This window comes from Podarcis pityusensis, assembly GCF_964106645.2.
Source record: "Podarcis pityusensis genome assembly, chromosome: 9".
NCBI lineage: Eukaryota > Metazoa > Chordata > Lepidosauria > Squamata > Lacertidae > Podarcis > Podarcis pityusensis.
The window spans coordinates 37,200,482-37,221,661 of NC_138034.1; the positions used below are offsets into that span (position 1 = coordinate 37,200,482).

The 21,180-nt window shown below is 41.2% G+C and overlaps 1 protein-coding gene across 1 annotated transcript; it reads left to right on the forward strand.

Annotated features, from left to right (window-relative positions):
• The first annotated feature begins 927 nt into the window (after positions 1–927).
• On the forward strand, positions 928–17,458 carry PLRG1 (pleiotropic regulator 1). The gene is made up of 15 exons (XM_081021443.1): positions 928–1,074; positions 5,656–5,762; positions 6,790–6,932; positions 9,016–9,069; positions 10,029–10,122; positions 10,928–11,018; positions 11,212–11,313; positions 11,711–11,803; positions 12,112–12,261; positions 12,363–12,464; positions 13,284–13,386; positions 13,963–14,071; positions 14,261–14,400; positions 15,480–15,673; positions 16,925–17,458. Exons 1-15 carry the CDS (start codon positions 1,066–1,068, stop codon positions 16,982–16,984), a joined length of 1,551 nt encoding a protein of 516 aa, XP_080877569.1. The 5' UTR covers positions 928–1,065; the 3' UTR covers positions 16,985–17,458.
• The last annotated feature ends 3,722 nt before the right edge of the window (positions 17,459–21,180 follow it).

Genomic DNA, 21,180 nt, shown 5'->3' on the forward strand with positions numbered 1-21,180 from the left:
ACTTTAGCTAATGGGTCCTCCTGCTGCCACTGTGCTGGAGCACGATTTCTGTTCTCATCCTGAAGCAAAGTTCTTAACCCAAGATACTATTTCTGGGTTAGTGGAGTTTGTAACCTGAAGCATCAGTAACCCGAGGTACCACTGTACATGGATTGGAGTAGCCTTACTTCCCACTAAATTTAAAGGGATTATTCCAAAGGACTGCAGCTTCAGTTAGTCAGGTAACACAGGAAAATCAATCTGATACCTTACCCTGGCACTCCAATAGCGTTCTGCAGCCTTACTCAAACGGAACTGATTCCTGGATCACACCAAAATATATTTCAGATGAGTAAATAATAACAATGATCAAATGTGTGTTTGAGTGGGAGGGGGGTGTTATTCTTGTTTTTATTACGTATTTTGTCTTCTTCATTTTTCATTTTTATGTTGTGAACCACTCTGAAATCTATGGATAAAGGGCGATATACAAATTTAATTAAGAACAATAACAATAATAATAATAATAATGTTAGCAATGGTCCTATGGCTCTGTGGCTTTCAATTTCAGAGCATTTTTGTTCACAAACCTCCGAGCTCCTGATTATAAAATCACTTGACGCCCCGTAGGTGTTTCTGTGAGAATGGCTAATGGGAAGAGAAACAGAAACACGGGGGTTTGAAGCGCATCCTTCTCACGCGCTTCCCTGGAAGTCCCACGGGGACTCGCTCTCTAGCCAGGCGCATGCGGCAAGGGCGTGAGGCTGCCGCCACACTGTCTTGAGCCATCCATTCATCTCTCTCCGGCTCTCAGCCCCCTTTGCTACGTGCGGGGTTCCCGTTTCGAGCGGGCAGCCCTCCGGCGACGCCATCAAGCGAGCGCCCGGCACTGAGTGGAACCGAAGAGGTTCCGCCCTAAACACTGCTCCGCGCAGGCGCGGCAGAGGGAACAGCGCGTCAGTTCCGGCGCGGCGAAGGCAAAGCGCCGGAAGTGGCGCCTTCTTGCTAACGGGCCTGCGTTCGGCGTCGGTTTTGCCGCGGTTTTCGCTGAATGACCAGGTGGTTGTAACTGAGGAGGCTGGCACCATGGTGGAGGTAAGAGGGCAAGGGTGGGACTGCCGAGGCTCGTGGCGCGACGAGTTGAGGGCCGTTTCGCTCCTTCGCGCCGCTTTTTTTTTGGGGGGGGGGTCAGCTGCGCGAAAATGAGACCCTTTGAAATCAGCTGGATGAGGCAGTCGCTTGTCTTCGGTTTGGGCGTAGAGCTGGACCTGCCTTCCTCCCACGCCGGCTGTGCCTTAGAAAGGGTCGAACCGGAGCTTGTGTGTGTCGGCGAGAGTGAGGAGCTTGGAGAGTTGCCTTCAAAATCCTTCCCGATGTTGGCTTGGAGGAGGGTTTTCGCAAATTCAGGGTGTCTTACAGGCAGTCAGATAGTAAGCATGAAACGTGAAGGTAGTCATGGAAAAGATCAAGAATGAGTGTTGACTTGCCGAAATGGCAAAAATTTAACTGGGAAGCTCAGCAATCGAGACAACAAGAATGGGGAAAGTTTATAGCTTATTCACGAGACCGCTGTAAGCAAGTTAAAACATTGGCAAAATTTTAATCACACTTGTAAAGTAACAGAAAGTATGGATAATTTAGAAGGACAAAAATTTGGGTAAGTATTGATACGCAGTTGTAAATATCATCATTAGGACCCATGGAAGGGATGGGGGGGAAGTCAGGAGATTCAGAGTAATCTCAGTATTTGGATTTGGAAATGTTTTTTGTTACATGTTTATACCTTTTAAAAAATCAAATTTTTTTTAATAAAAACAAATTAATCCCACTTCAGAAATAACACCTCATGGATTCCATCAGTACACGAACTAGTCCCTCTTTCTGGCATTCGAACATGCCAGTGAACATCCATCAGTGATAGTTGGTAGCCAAAGGGGCTCTCAGGTGGTTCTGGATTTAGGAATGATGCAGGAATGTTTGGTTGCTGCTGCTTTACCTTCATCTGGTGGTAAAGACTGAAGAGTTATTTTTATATGTATCTCTTCTGAATAAGAAAAAAATGTTCATTTGAAGAGTGTATGCCTTGAATGCAGAAGGCCTCCCATTCCGTCACGAACCTAAAAAGCATCTTTGGTGACAGAACTGGGAAACCAGAAAGGTCTGAGATCATGGAGAGTTACATCCATAATAAGCAATGCTGACAGTACAGGCTATATGTGTAGTGTTAGTGTTTTTCCATTTCCTCGGATATTGAGGGTTTTTTAAAAAAATAAATAACACTTGGTGAACTTTTGTTTGCTTACTCATGAAAAGTGACAGGAAAACTGCATTTCCTTTTTAAAACTAGGTGCAGAAATGTTGGGAAATCCTTGTGCCTGGTCTGAGCTTTATTGGTGTGCTGTGCTTACATGCTCATAATCCTTTAAAAAAGCTGCAATTATCCCCAGATCTACTTCATTGTAAAATAAGCTGTCTGTAAGGCACACATACTGCCCAAGTGCTGTTCTTTTTTTCTTCCTCAAATACTTGACTGAAAACACAGGTCAGGCAATAGGAAGAGGAACACTGCTGTATCCATCTTGCCTGTACACATACGTAGAGGGATGCTGCTATTACATGCTGGGTTATGCTTGTATGGGGCCCATGTGAGTTAATTATCCCATGATAAACCATGTTTGTGGATGAATTAACTGAACAAAGAATTCTAGAGTATTTAGCTTTTCTGCATTTTGCTACCACTCAGACAAAAGTATTCACTGAAGAGCAGGGGAAGAAGTTTGTGTGATAAATGAATTACTATTTACCCAGATCATCATCAGCTTCAGACCCTTTTTTCCAAGTACTAAAGATAATGCATAAAATGTCTGGTCTCATTCGCATGTTAAGTTAAGCCAAACCAAACCGTGGCTTAGGATGCCAACTAAGTGGCCCTGCATTGATACAGGAACGCTAGTCTCCATCTTGCAACAGTGCAGCCATAGGTCTTAATTTTACATGGGTGCAAAAGCCCAAGAAGGCTGTGGGTGTAGTGCAGGGCCTTGCACAAATTGGGTTTGATGGCAGAGGGACAGTGTACCTGACAGCTGTCTATTATGTCAGATTTGGTATCTCATTTTGCAGCCCTGAAAAGTTTGAAGATTTGTCTTGAAGCACAAATTCTAACCAATACAGAGCCTTGTAGGATAAACAGCATCATGTACCTTTCACTGAAGTGGCAAGAATATGAATGACACATTTCACAGACATGCAGCCTCCACATCCACAATTTATTTGTGTGTTAGAAAATGGGAATCATTCCCGAACAACATGGGTCAGCCAAGAGATTTGGGGAGCACAAATCCTGCAAATTCTGCAAACAGAACATGAGTGTTAAGGGACAAGAGAGAATGGAGGATAGGATAAGTATATGCAAGTGCCCATTTTCCTAGCTGGAGAATAAAATCAGGTTGGCAGAATTGCTGTTAAGATGTTTAAAAGAGGCAGAGATTTTATTTATGGTGTAATGGAGTACAGAAGCAAAACAGTTTCATCTACATGGTGAATGGCTATTGAAGTAATGACTGCATGATACTGAATAACATTCTTTGTTATTAATAGTAGTTGGGGTTTCATGTGTGAACCCAAATACTTCCATGCATCCACATATCATTTTGGGTGCAAATGCGTTTAGTAGGTGCTTTTGTTAAGGAGTAACTGACTGGGACAAATGTGTACACCCCACTTCCTCTGCATTCGAGCATGCATCAGATCCTTGATCTTTTATTCATCATTTGTTTGTCATAGCTGCTTTGTCACATAAACAAGGTAGGAAATTCCAGTATCACCAATGTAATTGACATTGGCTTCCCAGTGTAGGATAATAGTAAAAAGCAGTTTAATGTGGCCTCTGTATTAACATTAGCATGCTAGCCTGATCAACCAAGCAAGTAATAGTTGATTGGAGCCAACAAAAAATGAGAAACAGTTCTCTGACTGGACATGCAGAAAGCTAATGGATCATGTTTAATGTTCTGTAAATAATGTCCTCACTCTGTTTGTTTTTTATCCAGTTTTACAATGACAATAAATTTAGGGGAACTCTGGCCTCTAAATGTATATGAAAGGTGACTTGCCAGAAAGGAAGTGCAGAGCTTTTATGTTTGGATTTACACCCAGTTCACCCTAGGATGGAAAACAGACTTTTGACCAAAGCATTAGTCTAATGTCTTTGATCTTGACACTCCGGAAAGGAAGAAAGTTAACTTAATACTTCATTTGGAAAGTTCAGTCATAGTTTTTAGCACTTAGCAGATTCTGTTGCAGAGTAAACAGGTACTTATTAGGATGGGGGCAAGAGCTATGCTCCCTTTTCTCATTTGTTTTTGGTACTTTGCCTTCTTTTTGAATGGGGGTGGGGAAAGTGAGCTACACTTGTTCTAAAGGAGAACAAAATAAAGTCAAGCTAGCCATGTATGCATAAGTACTGTTAGTCTAATACCTTTTCTTGGACTCAATTAGAACATCACAATACTAGTGAAAGTAACATTTATGGGTTATATTTTTCTAAGTACACATACTACTGCAAACTATTTTTAAAAACATTTTACATTTTAGTAGCTATTGTACTTCTGTTTATTTCTAGGACACATTTCTTTTATATACTGTAAATTAAAACAAAACTAGAATTGCATAACAATTTTAACAAGCAGCTAAAAACACATACCAAAGAAGTTCACCAAAACAAAGTATTTAGTAAACATTATTATTTAGTAAAGATGTATCAAGTACATACATACTTACCGTAGATAGTTAAACACAGTGAATTGTATCCAACTCAGTTATGCTCAAAATAGTCCAATTGAAATTTTAATGCTACAAATACAATGATCAATGTTCAATGGGACTACAAATAGTCCCATTGAAATTTTAATGCTACAAATACAATGCTCAGGTCAATCGCGATCCCCACGAGGTTTTGCTAGATCGCGGTCAATCTCTGGCCCCCTTTCCTTAGCGTCGCTAAAACTGACTCCTGCCCCGCACCCTCGCCCCACCCTCCATTGTTGTTTGATCTCTGGAAGGTAAGACGGAGCTTTCTTTGTGTTGCTGTTTTCATTCATAGCGATCTTTTTGTGAATGACTTTACCCCTTTGTCCCTTGTCTTTAACCCCCCACAAAACGGAAGTCCCCCCCCCCAAAAAAGCTATATTTTTAATCCATTAAAAACTTTGAGCTGAACCCCAAAAAAACAGGGGTAGATCACTGCCAGTTTTTAATTCTGAAAGTAGATCACAGTTTCTTGAGAGTTGGCCACCCCTGCTCTAGGGGAAGGAAAGGTCTCTCATGTCATCATGCTGAACTTTAGACCTGAAAGAAGTATTTTGTGTTTTCTTCTGTCTACTCCCAAACTTGGCAAGTTATGAAGACTCTCACCATTTGCCTCTTCTGACTTGGGAGAGAGAAGGCTGATTTCTCATATAGTGTTTATGTTTGAATCAGATAGAAGGGTATGAGATTTCTGTCTACTCTAGAGATCAGGAGAAATGAGAACCTTCCTTGAGTTATCTGACATGTGCAAAGGACTTGAGGAAGAGACATGGGGGTGGGGTGGGGGGTCAGTGCTCGTCAATGTTCGTTGAGCATTTTTAATGAAATAGGTCTTACTAAAGATGTGTCTGAAACTTTTCTCCCCTTTAGGAAGTACAAAAGCACTCTGTGCATACCCTTGTTTTCCGATCTTTGAAAAGAACTCATGACATGTTTGTGGCTGACAATGCAAAACCAGTATCATTGGATGATAGGAGGTAAGGAGGATTGCCAGTAAGCTATTGGTGCTTTTGAAGCTACAAACCAGTCTAAAAACTTAATCCATTACTCAGCAACCCTATTCCATAGTATCACAGTATCATTTTGAAATGAACTAGTTCTTGAGGGCTTAGAATCAACATTGGATTGTGTTTACAGTGATGGAGTGTGAAGTTGAAACTCGGCTATGTACCCAACTAATCCTGTGTTTGTATCACCCACTGAGTTTATGCTGAAGTATCAAAAAATATTTGGTGGGATATGCATAGTCAGAAATGCATTGTCAAAAAACAACAACAATAACAGAAAGGGGCAGATTTGCTTAAAATTTGTATACTGTAGGCCAGCACAGGTGTACAGATGCAAACTTAGAAACTGAACTGTGTCCTCCTGGCAGTGGAACAGATGTCATTGGTGGAGCAGAACTATCCCCCTTCTGCAGCCTCCTGGAACCCCCAAAACCTGTTCTGGAGGTTTGTGGACCCTCTATAGCACATCTGGGCAGTGTGTGGAAGCTGTAGGGGGTAGGGTAGGAGAGGAAGGGAAGTTATGTCTCAGAAGCATGGTGCTGTATTAAGTACAATACAGTACTTAATCTCACTATAGTACAGTACAATCTCACTATAGTGGGAATAACTGTGACCAGGTGATCTGTGTGCCTGTTCAGCCTGTAGTCCAGGTACTAACTGTTGAAGGGGGAGGGCCTAGCTCTCCGTTTTTAGAATTATTTATCCTTAACCTGGATTTTGACTGGGCAGCCCTTTAAATAGAGGGCTTTCCTTTATAAACTAGGGCCTATGAACACCTAGGGTGTAGTAAAATCTAGAAAATTGTAACATTCAGTAACATTCCTGTTTGCTGGACTATTTATCTAAATACTTAGAATACTGCATCCGAATATAACTCCACAAGAACATCAGAACTGTTATCAGAACTCCTAATGGCATGTCTTACTTAAAGCATGAGTTTGTTATGATAATACAGTGCATCAAAAATATACATGTACTAAAGTGTTTTCTTACGCAGCCACAAAGTAAAGATGGCCGTTAAACTTCGTACAGAGTACGGTTCTGTGCTTCACATGCCTGTATTGAAAGAAAATGCTCGAGAGAAGGGTGCCCATGGTGTGATTGATTCTTATGGACATAAGCAGTATCTTCAGAATCAAGGTATGGCTACAGTTATAATTGTATAAACCTGAGTATAGACATTTGGGCCCCAATTGCAGTGAAAGAATTTTGCTGCACTTTCAGTTACAATGTGGTTACACAAATGAGGACCCTGGATTATTATTTTTTTATCTTTATTTCCTTTTCTTCTTTCATGGACCCAAGGCAGCATACATGTGGTTGACAAAGACGTGGCATGTGGAAGTGCATATTAAATATTTATAGAACAACACGTCAGAAGACTTTGAAGTTTTTCAGACAGTTTTTTTTTTTAGACAGCTGGATCGAGGTGGGTCGGGGCTGCTGATTCTTCTAGATCTGTCAGCAGCTTTCGACATGGTTGATCACGAACTTCTGGACCACCGCCTTGCCGACGTGGGGATCCAGGGCACAGTCCTTCAATGGCTGCGCTCGTTTCTCTCTGGTCAGGGACAGAGGGTGGCGCTTGGGGGGAATTGTCATCGCGCCACTCCTTGGTGTGTGGAGTACCTCAGGGTGCGATACTCTCCCCGATGCTTTTCAACATCTTTATGCGCCCCCTCGCCCAGCTTGTTCGGAGTTTTGGGCTGGGTTGCCATCAGTATGCCGATGACACCCAACTCTATCTGTTGATGGATGGCCATCCTGACTCGGCCCCAGACACACTGACCAGATGTTTGGAAGCTGTGGCTGGATGGTTACGTGGGAGCCGGTTGAAGCTAAGTCCTTCGAAGACAGAGGTCCTGTGGCTGGGACGGGACGATATGGGATTGGGGGGGCAACTCCCATCTCTTGCGGGGGCGCAATTAGTGCCAGCACCGTCCGTTAAGAGTTTGGGTGTAATCTTCGACACCTCCCTTTCCATGGAGGTGCAGATTGCAGCTATAACAAAGGCGGCATTTTTCCATCTCCGCCAAGCCAAGCAGTTGGCTCCTTACCTCTCTCGCCCTGACCTAGCCACTGTGATCCACGCGACGGTCACCTCCAGACTGGATTATTGTAACTCGCTCTACGTGGGGCTCTCCTTGAGACTGACCCAGAAACTCCAGCGGGTGCAGAATGCTGCAGCGAGACTCCTTACGGGGTCTTCGCTGCGAGATCACATTCACCCGGTGCTATACCAGCTGCACTGGCTCCCGGTGGAGTACAGGATCAGGTTTAAGGTGCTGGTTTTAACCTTTAAAGCCCTATACGGCCTAGGACCCTCGTACCTATGGGACCGCCTCTCCTGGTATGCCCCACAGAGAAACTTACGGTCTTCAAATAAAAACATCTTGAAGGTCCCAGGCCACAGAGAAGTTAGGCTGGCCTCAACTAGAGCCAGGGCTTTTTCGGCTGTGGCTCCGATCTGGTGGAACACTCTGTCACAAGAGACCAGGGCCCTGCGGGACTTGACATCTTTCCACAGGGCCTGTAAGACAGAGCTGTTCCACCAGGCCTTTGGCCAGGGCACAGCCTGACTCCCTCCCTCGGCAATCTTCACGGAGCTCTGGCCCAATGGTTGCCAGTGGCTTGAATTAATTAATTTTATAATGAATGATTTTAGAGTGTTGTTTATGCTGTACTTTTGTATTGTTTTATTGTTGTTAGCCACCCTGAGCCCGGCTTCGGCTGGGGAGGGCGGGATATAAATAAAATTTATTATTAAATTTATTATTCTTCTTTCACATAGAAAGTCTTTGTGTATCTGACAGTGGCATTGACACATGGCCTGATCTGTGACTTGCCATGATGTAGCAGCTGGTGATGTAGTATAGCTTGCTAGTGCAGAACATGTTATTATTAATTATATTTATATCTGACTGTGTTTATTAATGGTTTATTGATACAGTAAGCAAGACATTTAATAATACTCCTCAAAGAAACAAAAATGGAAATAAATGCCACTGTGCCAGAAGAATGAGTGGAAAAATGTGAATTCCTAAGTTTCTTGTTAAGTGTATAAGCAGCACATAATGCATGTGCTTACAAGGTAGACAGTACCAGCAGTTCTTGTTATGTGCAAATTATAATGAAAATTATACAAAGGTGTGTTTAGGAATTCAAGTAATTATCTGTTTACTATAATATTAAAGTAATAATCAACAAATCTCTTTCTCTTTAGGTGATGATGATGAATATTTGATAACAGGGACACATCCATATCCCCCTGGACCTGGTAAGATTTTGAACAAACTATATGGGTGAAATTGAGTGCAATTTTAGTATATATATTTTCCCCAGGAAGATGCCACTAATGATACAGTGCTTGATAGTCACTGTCTCTTAATGAAGCTAGAGGATACAATACCAAAAATAATTGGATGCGACTTATACATGCAAGTTACACAAGTAATGTTTACTGAAGTGTGGTTTGCATCTACCTAATGAGTTCTTACATGTTATAGTGGAAGTGCACTAGGCAAATTTTGAAATGTTTAAGTATCTTTCATTATTCCATCACTACTTGAAATGAAGGAGATGCATTTGTTCTTAAACATTTGGTTATTAAATCTTTGGATATCGGCTAAGAGATATGATGGTCCTGGAAAATTGGGGGAGGTGTTCCCCCCATTTTTCCTGTTGGGGGGGGGAGGGCGTTTCTGGGCCTTAACATATCTAGCTGTGCTGCTGTTTAGTGAAAATTAACAGGGAGTATTTCTCTCATGGAACACTTTGAACCTAAGAATTTCATAATTTAAACTTAAATTATATATATATATATATATATATATATATACCCACACCCACACCCACCCACCCACCCATTGGAGCTTAAGTTGTTGTTAAAGTATCTAAAGTGTCCAAATGAGCATTACAAGTTGTCTAGTATACTTAGGTATCCAGAGTATCACGAGTTATATTTTTTTACCTGCATTATAGAGAACTATAGTTTCAACCTGTTCCAAAGAGAGAAAATGGACTCTTTGAATTTTAAAAGCCAGTTTAGCCCTGTTAAAGTCAGGTAAAATTAAATCAACTAAAATCTTTAGATCCATAGCATTAAATACATATGATCAATAATGACTAAGTTTTGAGGGCTGACTTTTGTCAGCAAGAATAGATTGATCAGGATTTAGTTGGTAACAAAAAGTAATTAAGATTTGTCTTAACTGTGTGTATTTTCTCTTTTATAAGGAGTGGCTTTGACTGCAGACACTAAAATTCAGAGGATGCCTAGTGAATCAGCAGCTCAGTCATTAGCTGTGGCGTTGCCACCTTCTCAGTCCAAGTAATTATATTCCGTTAAAAGCAAAATTATTCTGTGTTTTTAACTGATGATTTTAGCTGATGAAGTTTGCATGGAAAATGCAATGTAAAGAACAGCTATTTAAATCTGTATTAATGGAAATAGAATAATGTGTTCGATCTGAAACTGAGCTTTTGGATTTTTTCATTGATGCAGCTTCATTTGTTTTTCTATATTGCTGAAATTTAAGAACTGAATGTTGTCTGATGAGATGGATTGGAATTACTGTGAGAGCCTTTTCCTTGTACAATTGATCAGCATTTTGTTAGTTCTGATTACCTCTCTGTGGAGATGAGACGAAAAAGGGGGCTTTGGATTAGGGAGTGATGTGAAGACAATGGCATATGTTCAGTTCTTTTCCATTTTTGAGTGAAGTCTTTGCGGGACCTTCCGGTAAAAGCTAGTTTGCAAGGATTTGAGCTGTGAGCCACGAAGTCCTGGTTCAGATTTCACCTGTACCCACTAACCATGCAGTTTACTAACCATGTTCACTCAGAAGTGAGTCCCGTTCAATTCAGAAGGACTTCCTATTAAGTGCGCTTAGGTTTGCAGCCTAAATGGCTGCCTCTTCAAAACCTTAGCCCTTCATCTGCAGTATGGAAGCTGTAATGCTGACCAACCTTACAGGACTGTTTTAAGGACACTTTTTGTATTTTTTACATTTACATGCACAAGATTTTGTCAGTTACTTGAAAAGAAGCAACTGAAAACAAACGGCTGCTAACACTTTGTAGGATAATGTACCTTCACTTTCTCTGCCTCACGTCCACTCCCCCTGCCTTTCCAGAATGGAATCAAATCGAACTGCTTCTAGCGTTGGTGATATATACAGACATGCTGGAATTCCTGAGCGCTCACAGCCTCCAGGTTTGACTCTGGTAAGCCCCATTAATTGAAAGCCTCTGATGGAGATGCAGTAAATTTACCACATTGGATTCTTAACAGTGACTTTGTTGGGAATAGGGTTGTGACAGAATGACACTGCATAACCATATAGGGATAGTAGAAACTTATTGGGGCGGGGTGGGATATTTGTTGAGTGTAGTTTTAAAATGTCTGTTCCTTTTATAGGCTATGATGGAAGCTGGTGGGAACAAAAATTCTGCATTAATGGCAAAGAAGGCTCCGACAATGCCAAAACCACAATGGCATCCCCCATGGAAGCTGTACCGAGTAAGTAAGAAAGAAGTTGCAAGGATGAATCTTAGGCTCAAACCTTAGGTTCAAGCACACCCACACCTGCTCCAGTGCAATCTAGAGCATGGGTCAGCAAACTAAGGGCCGCGGGCCAGATCAGGCCCAATTGCCCTCTGGATCTGGGACGGTCTTGGAATTGCCACTTGGATTGGTGTGATTGTTCAGACTGTGCCTTTTTTTTTTTGCTATTTCCCCCCGGGAGCCATTCCCCCCACACCGCGGCGGCACCTCCCTCCCTCCCTCCTCCTGGCTTCTCCCTGCCCTGTGGAGGAAGGGAGCTGGGCTTTGATTGGTGCGAGCCAGTCCGAAGCCTCGCCACCCGCGCAATCCATCTTATTTTATAACAATCCATCTTATTTTATAACAATTGCAGGTTATCAGTGGACACTTAGGTTGGGTGAGATGTATTGCAGTAGAACCAGGAAATCAGTGGTTTGTTACTGGCTCTGCTGACCGAACTATAAAGGTAAGAGATAGCAAAGAACTGAAAAATCACTGTCTGCTGCCATTGATGCTATTTCAGGTGCTGTTAAGTATTTCATGACCAGCATAATTTATTGCCCATCTTTCTTTCTGTTACCTAGAATTTTAGTTGCACCAGTGTGCCGGAACTGGAATTAAATAAAAAACTGAGTTTTCAGACTTTATAATTCTGTTTAGAGATTAATTTTGTACGCTGCTTAGGTCTTTGAGATGTTGGACTCCATTAAATGAACAGTCTTTGATGTCTTAACTTTTGCAAGATCATCAAAACATTTGTTTCTCTTGCTTCAGATCTGGGACCTTGCTAGTGGCAAACTGAAACTATCTTTGACGGGGCATATTAGTACAGTTCGGGGTGTAATTGTGAGTGGACGGAGTCCATACCTTTTCTCTTGTGGAGAAGATAAACAGGTGAAATGCTGGGACCTTGAATATAATAAGGTAAGCTAAGCACACTGGCAGCAGCTGAAATTTTATTAGTAATTTCAAGATTACCTATTCATGTAGCATCCAGTTTTAACTGAAATATGTTTGATGTGTAGGTTATTAGGCATTACCATGGCCACCTGAGTGCTGTGTATGGCTTGGATTTGCATCCAACAATAGATGTGCTTGTAACATGTAGCAGAGATTCAACTGCACGTGTAAGTAAAACACATATATCTGTGATGTATTTGATCTGTCTCTTCTTACGTAAGATAATGCTTAAATAGGTTTCCTGTCTCTTGCCAATTTGGCTTCCATTTCAAAAGGTACAAATTCTACTTACCCTCCCTGGTTTAGGGTATGTGATTTGGTCAGATCTAAATCATGCTATGAAGACTGAAACTTGGCCTTTGAGCAGGAATGTATGGCACTCCCTGTATCTTACATGGACATAGTCTCTGTTTAGGCAAATTGGGGTATACCACCATATGCGATATATGCTGTGAATATATGCGTGCATACCTGCTTGTCAATAATGTGTTGCTACAGGAAAATACAATTCTGTGTTCTTTTGTCTGATTCCCATTTAAAAATAATAATAATAATGTCACAACGTAGGGAAAATGTCGCATGTGTGAATCAGCTCTTCAAGGCAAGCTCTTTCATTATCTTCAGGGGCATTAGGGTGGGTTGTAACAGATACCTTTGTATGAGTTAAATTTTTTGAAGGCTTCCTGTGGCCTACGAGTTACTGCTTTGGCTACAGTTCAGTGTGGTATCTGCCACTGCGGAATACACAAATTATGAAATGATATAGGGCAGTAATTCTTAAATGCTGGGCTCAAGTTCACAAGAAGATGAGAGAAGTTTGATGATGAAAGGCCAGGCTGCTAACAAGTAATACTGGAACTAATAGGTGAGCAGAGGAAGAGTTGGCCTTCCACATCAGGAGAGACCTGAGTGATACATACTTTTGTCATTGGTTTTGATGGTGGATGGTGCATTTATCTGTTCTAATTTGATTCTAACCTCCCTAGATTTGGGATGTGAGGACAAAAGCGAGCGTGCATACATTGGCAGGACACACAAATGCTGTGGCAACAGTGAAGTGTCAAGCGGCAGAACCACAGATCATCACGGGTATGGTGGAAGTTGTTTACCAAATGCATACAGCATATCCAGCAGCTCACTGTTACAGTCAGCTTGAGTATAGGGGAGGAAAAGTGCTGTTCCAATTCCCAGACTCTCTTTGGAAACATATTGAGAACCAGAAAACAATTGATTTGCAGCCATGTTGTGAATTGAAGATGGTAGAATATGTAGCCCATTTTGCTGCTTGATTTTCAACTGGAAACTAGCAGTGGGAGTTTTTACAATGTGTTGGTGGTAATCCACTAACCAATAGGAAGCTATTTACTTACAAATGTGTATACAGCAGATAGAAGGCCTTTTCAGAAAAGAAGTACCTTGGCGCTTTGAAAGTTTGACTATTGGATAATCCTAAATCCCCCCAAGACATTGAAATGCAATTTAATATAACATTGATGCATATGATGATGCCTTCTCTGCAGGGATTCTCAGAAGCAGAGTTGTGATTGTGAAACTTGGAAGTATAACAAAATTGGAGCATGTGATTCTTTAACATACAGGCAGTTCAGATACTTATCCTATCCACATGCCTTTCTAAAATCTGTTCTTATTATTTTGTATTTACAGGAAGTCATGATACCACTATACGACTCTGGGACTTAGTGGGAGGAAAAACACGGGTCACTTTAACCAATCACAAGAAATCAGTAAGAGCAGTAGTACTGCACCCAAGACAGTAAGATTTTTTCAGGTTTTTTCCTCTCCTGTTAATGTAATGTAATACATATAATAATATTATATTATAACTACAACAACTGCAACAATGTATATTATTGAAGAAAGTGGTAAATTAAATTGTTAATCAGATATAGTAGTCTTTGGTTAACTGAACTTCTAATACTTGCTAACATATACCTTGTTACAGGTACACATTTGCATCTGGGTCTCCGGATAACATCAAACAGTGGAAATTCCCTGATGGAAACTTTATCCAGAATCTTTCTGGTCACAGTGCTATTATCAATACACTAGCTGTGAATTCAGATGGAGTTCTGGTTTCTGGAGGTAAATGAGAATTTTCGAAGTAGCTTGAATAGGGATATTTCTTTTTTCCCATATTATTCTGTAACATGCTGTCTGCAGGGCTCACTTATGCAGACAGTTCTGAAACACTGAATAGCTCAGAGGTCACCAGTCCATTTTGATTGACTCCACAAATGTATAGCACTAGCATTGAAAGAGTTTTGGGTCCCAGACTATTCAAAATACTGCTTTTAACATTTAGAGCAAAGCTTTCCAAATTGTATTTTGACACATCAGTGTGTTGGCGTCGCATGAATGCTCCCTGCTTCTCCCGGGGCTAGAAAGTGGTTAGTTAAACCACTGGTTTGCTAGTAAAACTGAATTACTGTGTCATGAAATGATGCATGTCTAAAAAGTGTGTCACCAACAAAATTAGTTTGGAAAGCTTTGGTTTAGAGCAGGCATCTCCAACCTGCGGCCCTCCCGATGTTTTGGCCTACAACTCCCATGATCCCTAGCTAACAGGACCAGTCAGGGATGATGGGAATTGTAGTCCAAAACACCTGGAGGGCTGAATGTTGGGGATGCCTGGTTTAGAGCCATAAATGAACTTGGTCCAAGTATGTTGAGGGTGGTAATTGGAAGAATTCTTGTTCCAAATCCCACCTTTATCTGACATTTGATGGAGATGAGGTGCAGGGCCTTCTAAATGGTGGCGCCTGTGTTTTAGTATAGACTGCAGATGGCAAGCACAATCTTAAGAAACACCCCCCCTTTATCTTACATAAGATAAAATGCCTCTTCTAAACTGATGCCAGCTATAACATGTGCATGCATCATCTGAAAGCATAGTATACTTGCTTCAGAACTACTTGCAAACCAACACAGGTTTAACTAATTGATGAACTGATATGCTGTAATTCTATAAATGTTTCCTGGGAGAATAAGCTCCATTGAACTCAGTGGGGTTTGCTTCTGAGTAAATGTGCATAGGATTGTGCTGATGGTGCTGTTGTGATTACATAGAGTAAGTGGGGGTTTTTTTATAATAAAAACATTAAAGTGAATTTGGGCTGTATGTTGAATTGTAAAGCAGGTGTAACACTGATTTTGTTTTTCAGCTGACAATGGTACGATGCATCTTTGGGACTGGAGAACTGGGTATAACTTCCAGAGAGTGCATGCGGCTGTACAGCCTGGATCATTGGACAGTGAATCTGGAATATTTGCATGTGCATTTGATCAGTCTGAAAGCAGGCTGCTTACTGCTGAAGCTGATAAAACCATTAAAGTCTACAGAGAAGATGATACTGCGGTATGGAGAACCATATTCTTTTTCGCCACATATTTTATATATAAAACTAGGTTTTAAGATACTCTTAGGACAGAGATTCTGGAAGCATTATCCCTAAACGCTGCTTACTGCTAGAGTGATTACACATTAGCTCGGGCAGCCGGCCTACTTCAGCAGCAAACGCATCTCATGGGATGGGAAAATGTAATAAAAAAGCAGTCGCTACAAATAGAGGGCAGTTAGGTTGCTTGCCTGTAACTTTCTAACAACAATGGAATAAAATGATTTCTAATTCCATTTTCAGCCTGAACAGGGTAGAATTTTTAAAATTGTTAAAAAGAAGAAAGTACTATGCATTTATTCAGAGCAGAAAACGCTTGATACTAGTTTCACAAGATTACAAAAGGACGTATGGATTTGGAGATGGCTGCTGCATTTTAAAAGCAGACAAGTATTTCCTTAGCCACACTGATTATCTGCGACACTTAGAGCACAATCCTGTGCATAGAAAAAAGTCCCACTGAATTCTTATTACATGTGAGTAGGTTTGCAGCCTATTATCTGTTGTGCAGAGTTCTGCTGCATTACTTGCTCCAACTTAAGACTATCATGGCAGCAGCCTTCTGTCCATTATTATTTCACTGTACATCAAACTACGCTTGTTTTACAGGGGAGAAAATCACTCTTGAATTTTTTATTGGGAATCTTTGATCAAAGGAAACTGAAATGTTTTCTGTTGCTTTATTTTCTACTTTTAAACAAAAGCTTGTTACTGCATATCTTGATTGTATGGTGCAGTTGAGCCACTTAAATAACTATAGCACATCCAGTAAACAAATCTACCTGTGTCGTCATCTACACACATTTGATGCATTGATCTATATTACACTCCAGCTGTGAAATGGGATTAGTGGCTTATCTTACCAGAGCTTTTAATTGATAAATTCTAATGCTTGTGTGCAGAAGTTGAAAGAAACACACAGTGGTTTCCAGTTCTGCTGCCTCCTCTGCCACTGGATACCACCCATAATAAACATTTATTGATATGGTTATGTATATTGGACCAAAACTGATAATTTTTCCCCTCCTGTTGATGGCAATATTTTTATATTTTTCTCTTAACTTCAGCTTGGATCAATAAACTTAGTTCATCAAGAGTGTGATTTCATAGTAAAATTCAGTGACACTGATCTTATTAAACATTCTGACTTTAACACAAGCTGGAATTCCAATATGTTTTTTCCCCCCTTTTTCTTTTAAAAATACTTCTAGACTGAAGAAACTCATCCTGTCAGCTGGAAACCAGAAATCATCAAGCGAAAACGATTTTAATGAGAATCCACCTGAATAGCTGTGCCATAATCCTGACTCTGACTACAAAGCCTGAACTCTCCTCAAGTCATTGCTTTGTTTAGTTTGCAGTTTTTATATTATATATGGCTTCCCTCTAGGATATTATCCTCTCTCTGATCCCAGGAAATCAGCTGCAGATGTTTCGCACATCTGAAGAAGTGAAAGTTTCTTTTAATAAAATGGTAATGTGCTGGTGATCATAGTCACCCAGTGTGTGCATGTCATTCTATGTGGGCAGAAGGTGGTGTGAATCCCACCTGCTCTTTTCTTGTATCCCTCTTCTTTCCCCCGAGGAAAACAAAACAAAACAAAACTCCTGTTTGGTACTTGATCCTACGGCACCAAATAGTAAAACTGTTGGGGGGGAAAGCCATTGTAAAAGTGATTTATGTCCTTAATACAATGTGCTACTTCACTGAGCTGTAATGCAATAAAATATAAATTTCTTTTCCAGTTTGTTCTTGGGCATTAACAACTAAAATGCAGAACTGTGCTCTTATATGTTGTACGTGTGGTTCTGTTTCAGAGCAATGGTTTTGACCATCTCGTGTCAGAATCCTACTTAAAAAATTAATGAAACAACCTCTTTAAAATGCTTTCTGATGAGTGTCTATTATTTGATTCTCTGTTAGTCAAACTTTTAAAACACAACTCTTTTTAAGACTCCACAGACGAGGTAGAAGAGCAGCTCTGAAACGACACAAGCTTTTTGGCTGAGGTCAAAAGAGTCTTCTGAGTGAGTGGAAATGCTTCCACTTACAATGCGATGGTTTAGCAATTTTGCTTTCTGACTAGGGCTGGGCGATATATCAATATATGGTCCAAAACCGATTTGAAGCTCACATCGTGATAATTGTTTCATATTTGAGCAGGCAATATATCGCGAAGCATAATGTGTGTAAGGGCTAAGTGATACCTGGTTTTCACCATCACGATAACTCACCAGCTAAAGGTTGCAGTGTACCACAATGTCTGAAATAAGGATGGAATTATACAGAGGTGAACGGACAATGTCCAGGCAACTGCTACTACTTAAGAGGTCTAAAACGGATAAATGACAGTATTATCAATCACCACAAAGTCAGTTTCATCAGCAGGCAAGCCAAAATTCATCCCAATAGGACTTTTGGTTTGGGGCTTGGCTACGAAATTGTGGCATGTAGGACAATCCAAAGTACAGCAATGAGTCATAGTGAATACAAATAATCTGGGACTGCCAGGTCTCCTAGGTGGCAAAAGTAGCAGCAGCCGGGAGGTGGCAGAATCAACAGCGGGGAAGGGTCAGAAGCAGTGCAGCCTGGAAGCAGTGGCGCAATAATTGGCAGCCTGCGAAGCCTCGCCACAGCAGTAGGCAACAGCAGCCTCTGAGGTCTTGTAGTGGGGGCAGTAGTGGCCTGCAAGGCCTTGTAGTGGCAAAAGCGGCAATGGCCTGCAAGGTCTTGTCATGGCAGTTGCAATGACAGTGGCTTGTGAGGCTTTGCAGTGGTGGCAGGAGGCAGTGGCAGAAGCAGAGGTGGCCTGCAAGGCCTCACTGAGGCAGGCTGCCAGCTTCCGCCACTTCCTCCCACTACCCTCAAGAGGACTTGCAGGCTGCCACCACTTCTTGCCACCATGGCGAGGCCTCGCAAGCCCCAATGTTTGTGTGGCTATGAGGCCTCGCAGGCTGCCACTACTATTGCCATCACCATTGCCAGAATATTGCAATATTATGTTGCCGCCGCAAGGCCTCGCAGGATGCTGCTACTGCTGTCACCTGTTACTGCCGCAAGGCTCCCCCCCCCCCCCCCGGGTCTCCACCGCGAGGACTTGTAGGCCACTGCCACTTCTGCTGCCAAATCCTGTCACCACTGTGAGGCCTCACAGGCCAATGCTGTTACTGCTGCCACTCTTTGGTAGCCAAGCCCAAAACCAAAAGTCCTGTTAGGATGTCTTTTGGCTTGCCTGCTGCTGAAAGTGATCATGAGGTGATTGATAATATCATTTATCAGTTTTAGCCCCTAAGTAGTAGCAGTTGCTAGAAAAACCACAGTGTGCCAACATAACACTTTGGGTTTTGCCGTCAACTTGGAGAGCCCTCCCAAGGTGCCATTTAGGTGCTTTGTTCCAGTCTTGCACACTTTTTAAAATGGGTTGGATATCTTCAACATCTTCACTTACACTGTTCCAATAGCATTTACATGAGTATATATTACACGTATTTGTGTACATAGAAATTTAATATTGGCAGTGAAATACTTGGTTTGTAATATTGGTTGTTATCAACTGAAGTCCCATAAAACCACAAGCTAGTGTTAACTTACACATGAATTGTCTATTTTGGAAAAAATGTTCTATTACAGTTAACAGGTATTGCAAGTGTGTGTTAATGTAATTATGATGCAATTTAAACAAAAGTTTGACCTCGTGAAATAGCGTTTAATTTTCTCCCCATAATCTTCACAGTGGTGTAAGTGCCAACTCCCTGGGTTAATACAATTAAGGATGTTTAATGCCAAATAGACATATTTATGGTGTGGTGTGCAAGTTTCATTAAAACATATTAAACAGCTCCATGGCTGCACCATAAGATCAGCCAGGGACCTAATTTGAAAAACTGCTCAATTGGTTAGCTCCATTTGGATTCTCCTGTATGTGCACGATAACATCTGCTCATGGAAGAGCTATTGTACATTTCTCATCAGAGCATTATGTCAGGAAAAAACCAGAATAAAAATATATTCTGCTTGTGGAAACGTGCAGTATGCTCTAAGTTCCCGGTTTCATCATATGTGCACAACCTGTAGCACAAAGATTTGCAGAATAGTGCTAATGGCTATGCACATGGTTTCTCATATACTTTATGAAACAATTGCTTGTAATATGTTGAGCAATCTGATACCTAGTTTTTAACTAAAATTGGTTGTATTCCAGTTGGAAAGACTAGAGCATTCAACTAATTGCTGCTTGGCTGGTGTACTTTGTTGAACGTCAGTATATGGTGGTGTTTCAGAAAGTAACCACCTTTTACACACTGTTGGGACTCTGCTCCAGAAACAAGAGCCTGATCTGGTCCTTGGATCTCAGGCAAAATCTTTGTGCTTGGTTTTCCTAAAAGGCTCACTAAACAAGCCCCAGCAGTTACCGTAGTTAGTCTGCAACTGACCAACAAACAGTAGGGGTCAACTGAGCTTAAAAGAAGCTAGAAAAGTGCAGACCAGGAACTCAATCTTGATGGTGAGCAGCAAATTAGTTCCTTGGGCAAATGTCAACATTTGCCAATACTTTGTAAACAGCTTTAATTATGAAACCTGTCAGATGTGAAAGATCAGGTGCGCCATCATGGTACGTTTTAATAAAACAATCTGATAACGTTTGTCAGGATCAGATTGTGAGTCATAACAACAAAGGCCTAGTGTCAGAGAAATCTGACCTGCCAGCACAGCAATTTATAGAATCAGCCAATTGTGTTTTGGAGGCTGGAGTAGAATTCTGGGCCATAGAAATTTGGAGTGATAGCAGTACCCAAGATTTCAGTGGGCTTTGCCTTGAGTACTGTTTGGTTGGCTGTAGCAGATCGTAACAGCTCTCGTGGCAACAGTTAGTGATGTCCCGTTGGCATATAATAGAAGAGCTGTTACCATTTATGAATTCAGCCTATAATACTTTAGAAAGAATAGGAGGTATAAAAATCTTGGGCAGCCTTGCTGTGCCATAAATTGTTCTTTGTCCTTCAGATTGAAAACGTTTTTTAAACCAAGCCAGTATTAAAACAAGCTTCATATGGTCAAGATTACTGACTCCAGGGGTACATTCAATATTACAAGTCTGCACACATTTCATTAAGTTTTAGAAGCAGAAAAGCTTTTGGCCCTTGCAACATGACAAATAGGAAACTGCAAATAATATTCCTGCGTATTTTAATAATTTTATAAATGTCAGCAGTTGCTTTCGCAAGGAACTGAGTGGCTCAAATACAGGCCTGAGGGAGGAAATGCAAAGAGCAGGTGTTGGAGAACAATGCTTACTTATTTGAACTTTTAATTAGTATTTTCAACAATCTTATTTACATTCACACTGTGGAAGGTGGTGATTAGAACAGTGATTTCCCCAGACAATAGTTTGGCACCACAGCCAGGAGAGCCATTATCACTGCCAGGTAAGGATGCCTCTAGAAACACCTATGGCTGCAATCCTAA

Bases quoted from the DNA above. Each gene is read 5' to 3' on its own strand.
- PLRG1 (XM_081021443.1), top strand. The intron at 9,070-10,028 runs GTAAGATTTTGA...CTCTTTTATAAG, and splicing joins TCCATATCCCCCTGGACCTG to GAGTGGCTTTGACTGCAGAC. The intron at 14,401-15,479 runs GTAAATGAGAAT...TTTGTTTTTCAG, and splicing joins TGGAGTTCTGGTTTCTGGAG to CTGACAATGGTACGATGCAT.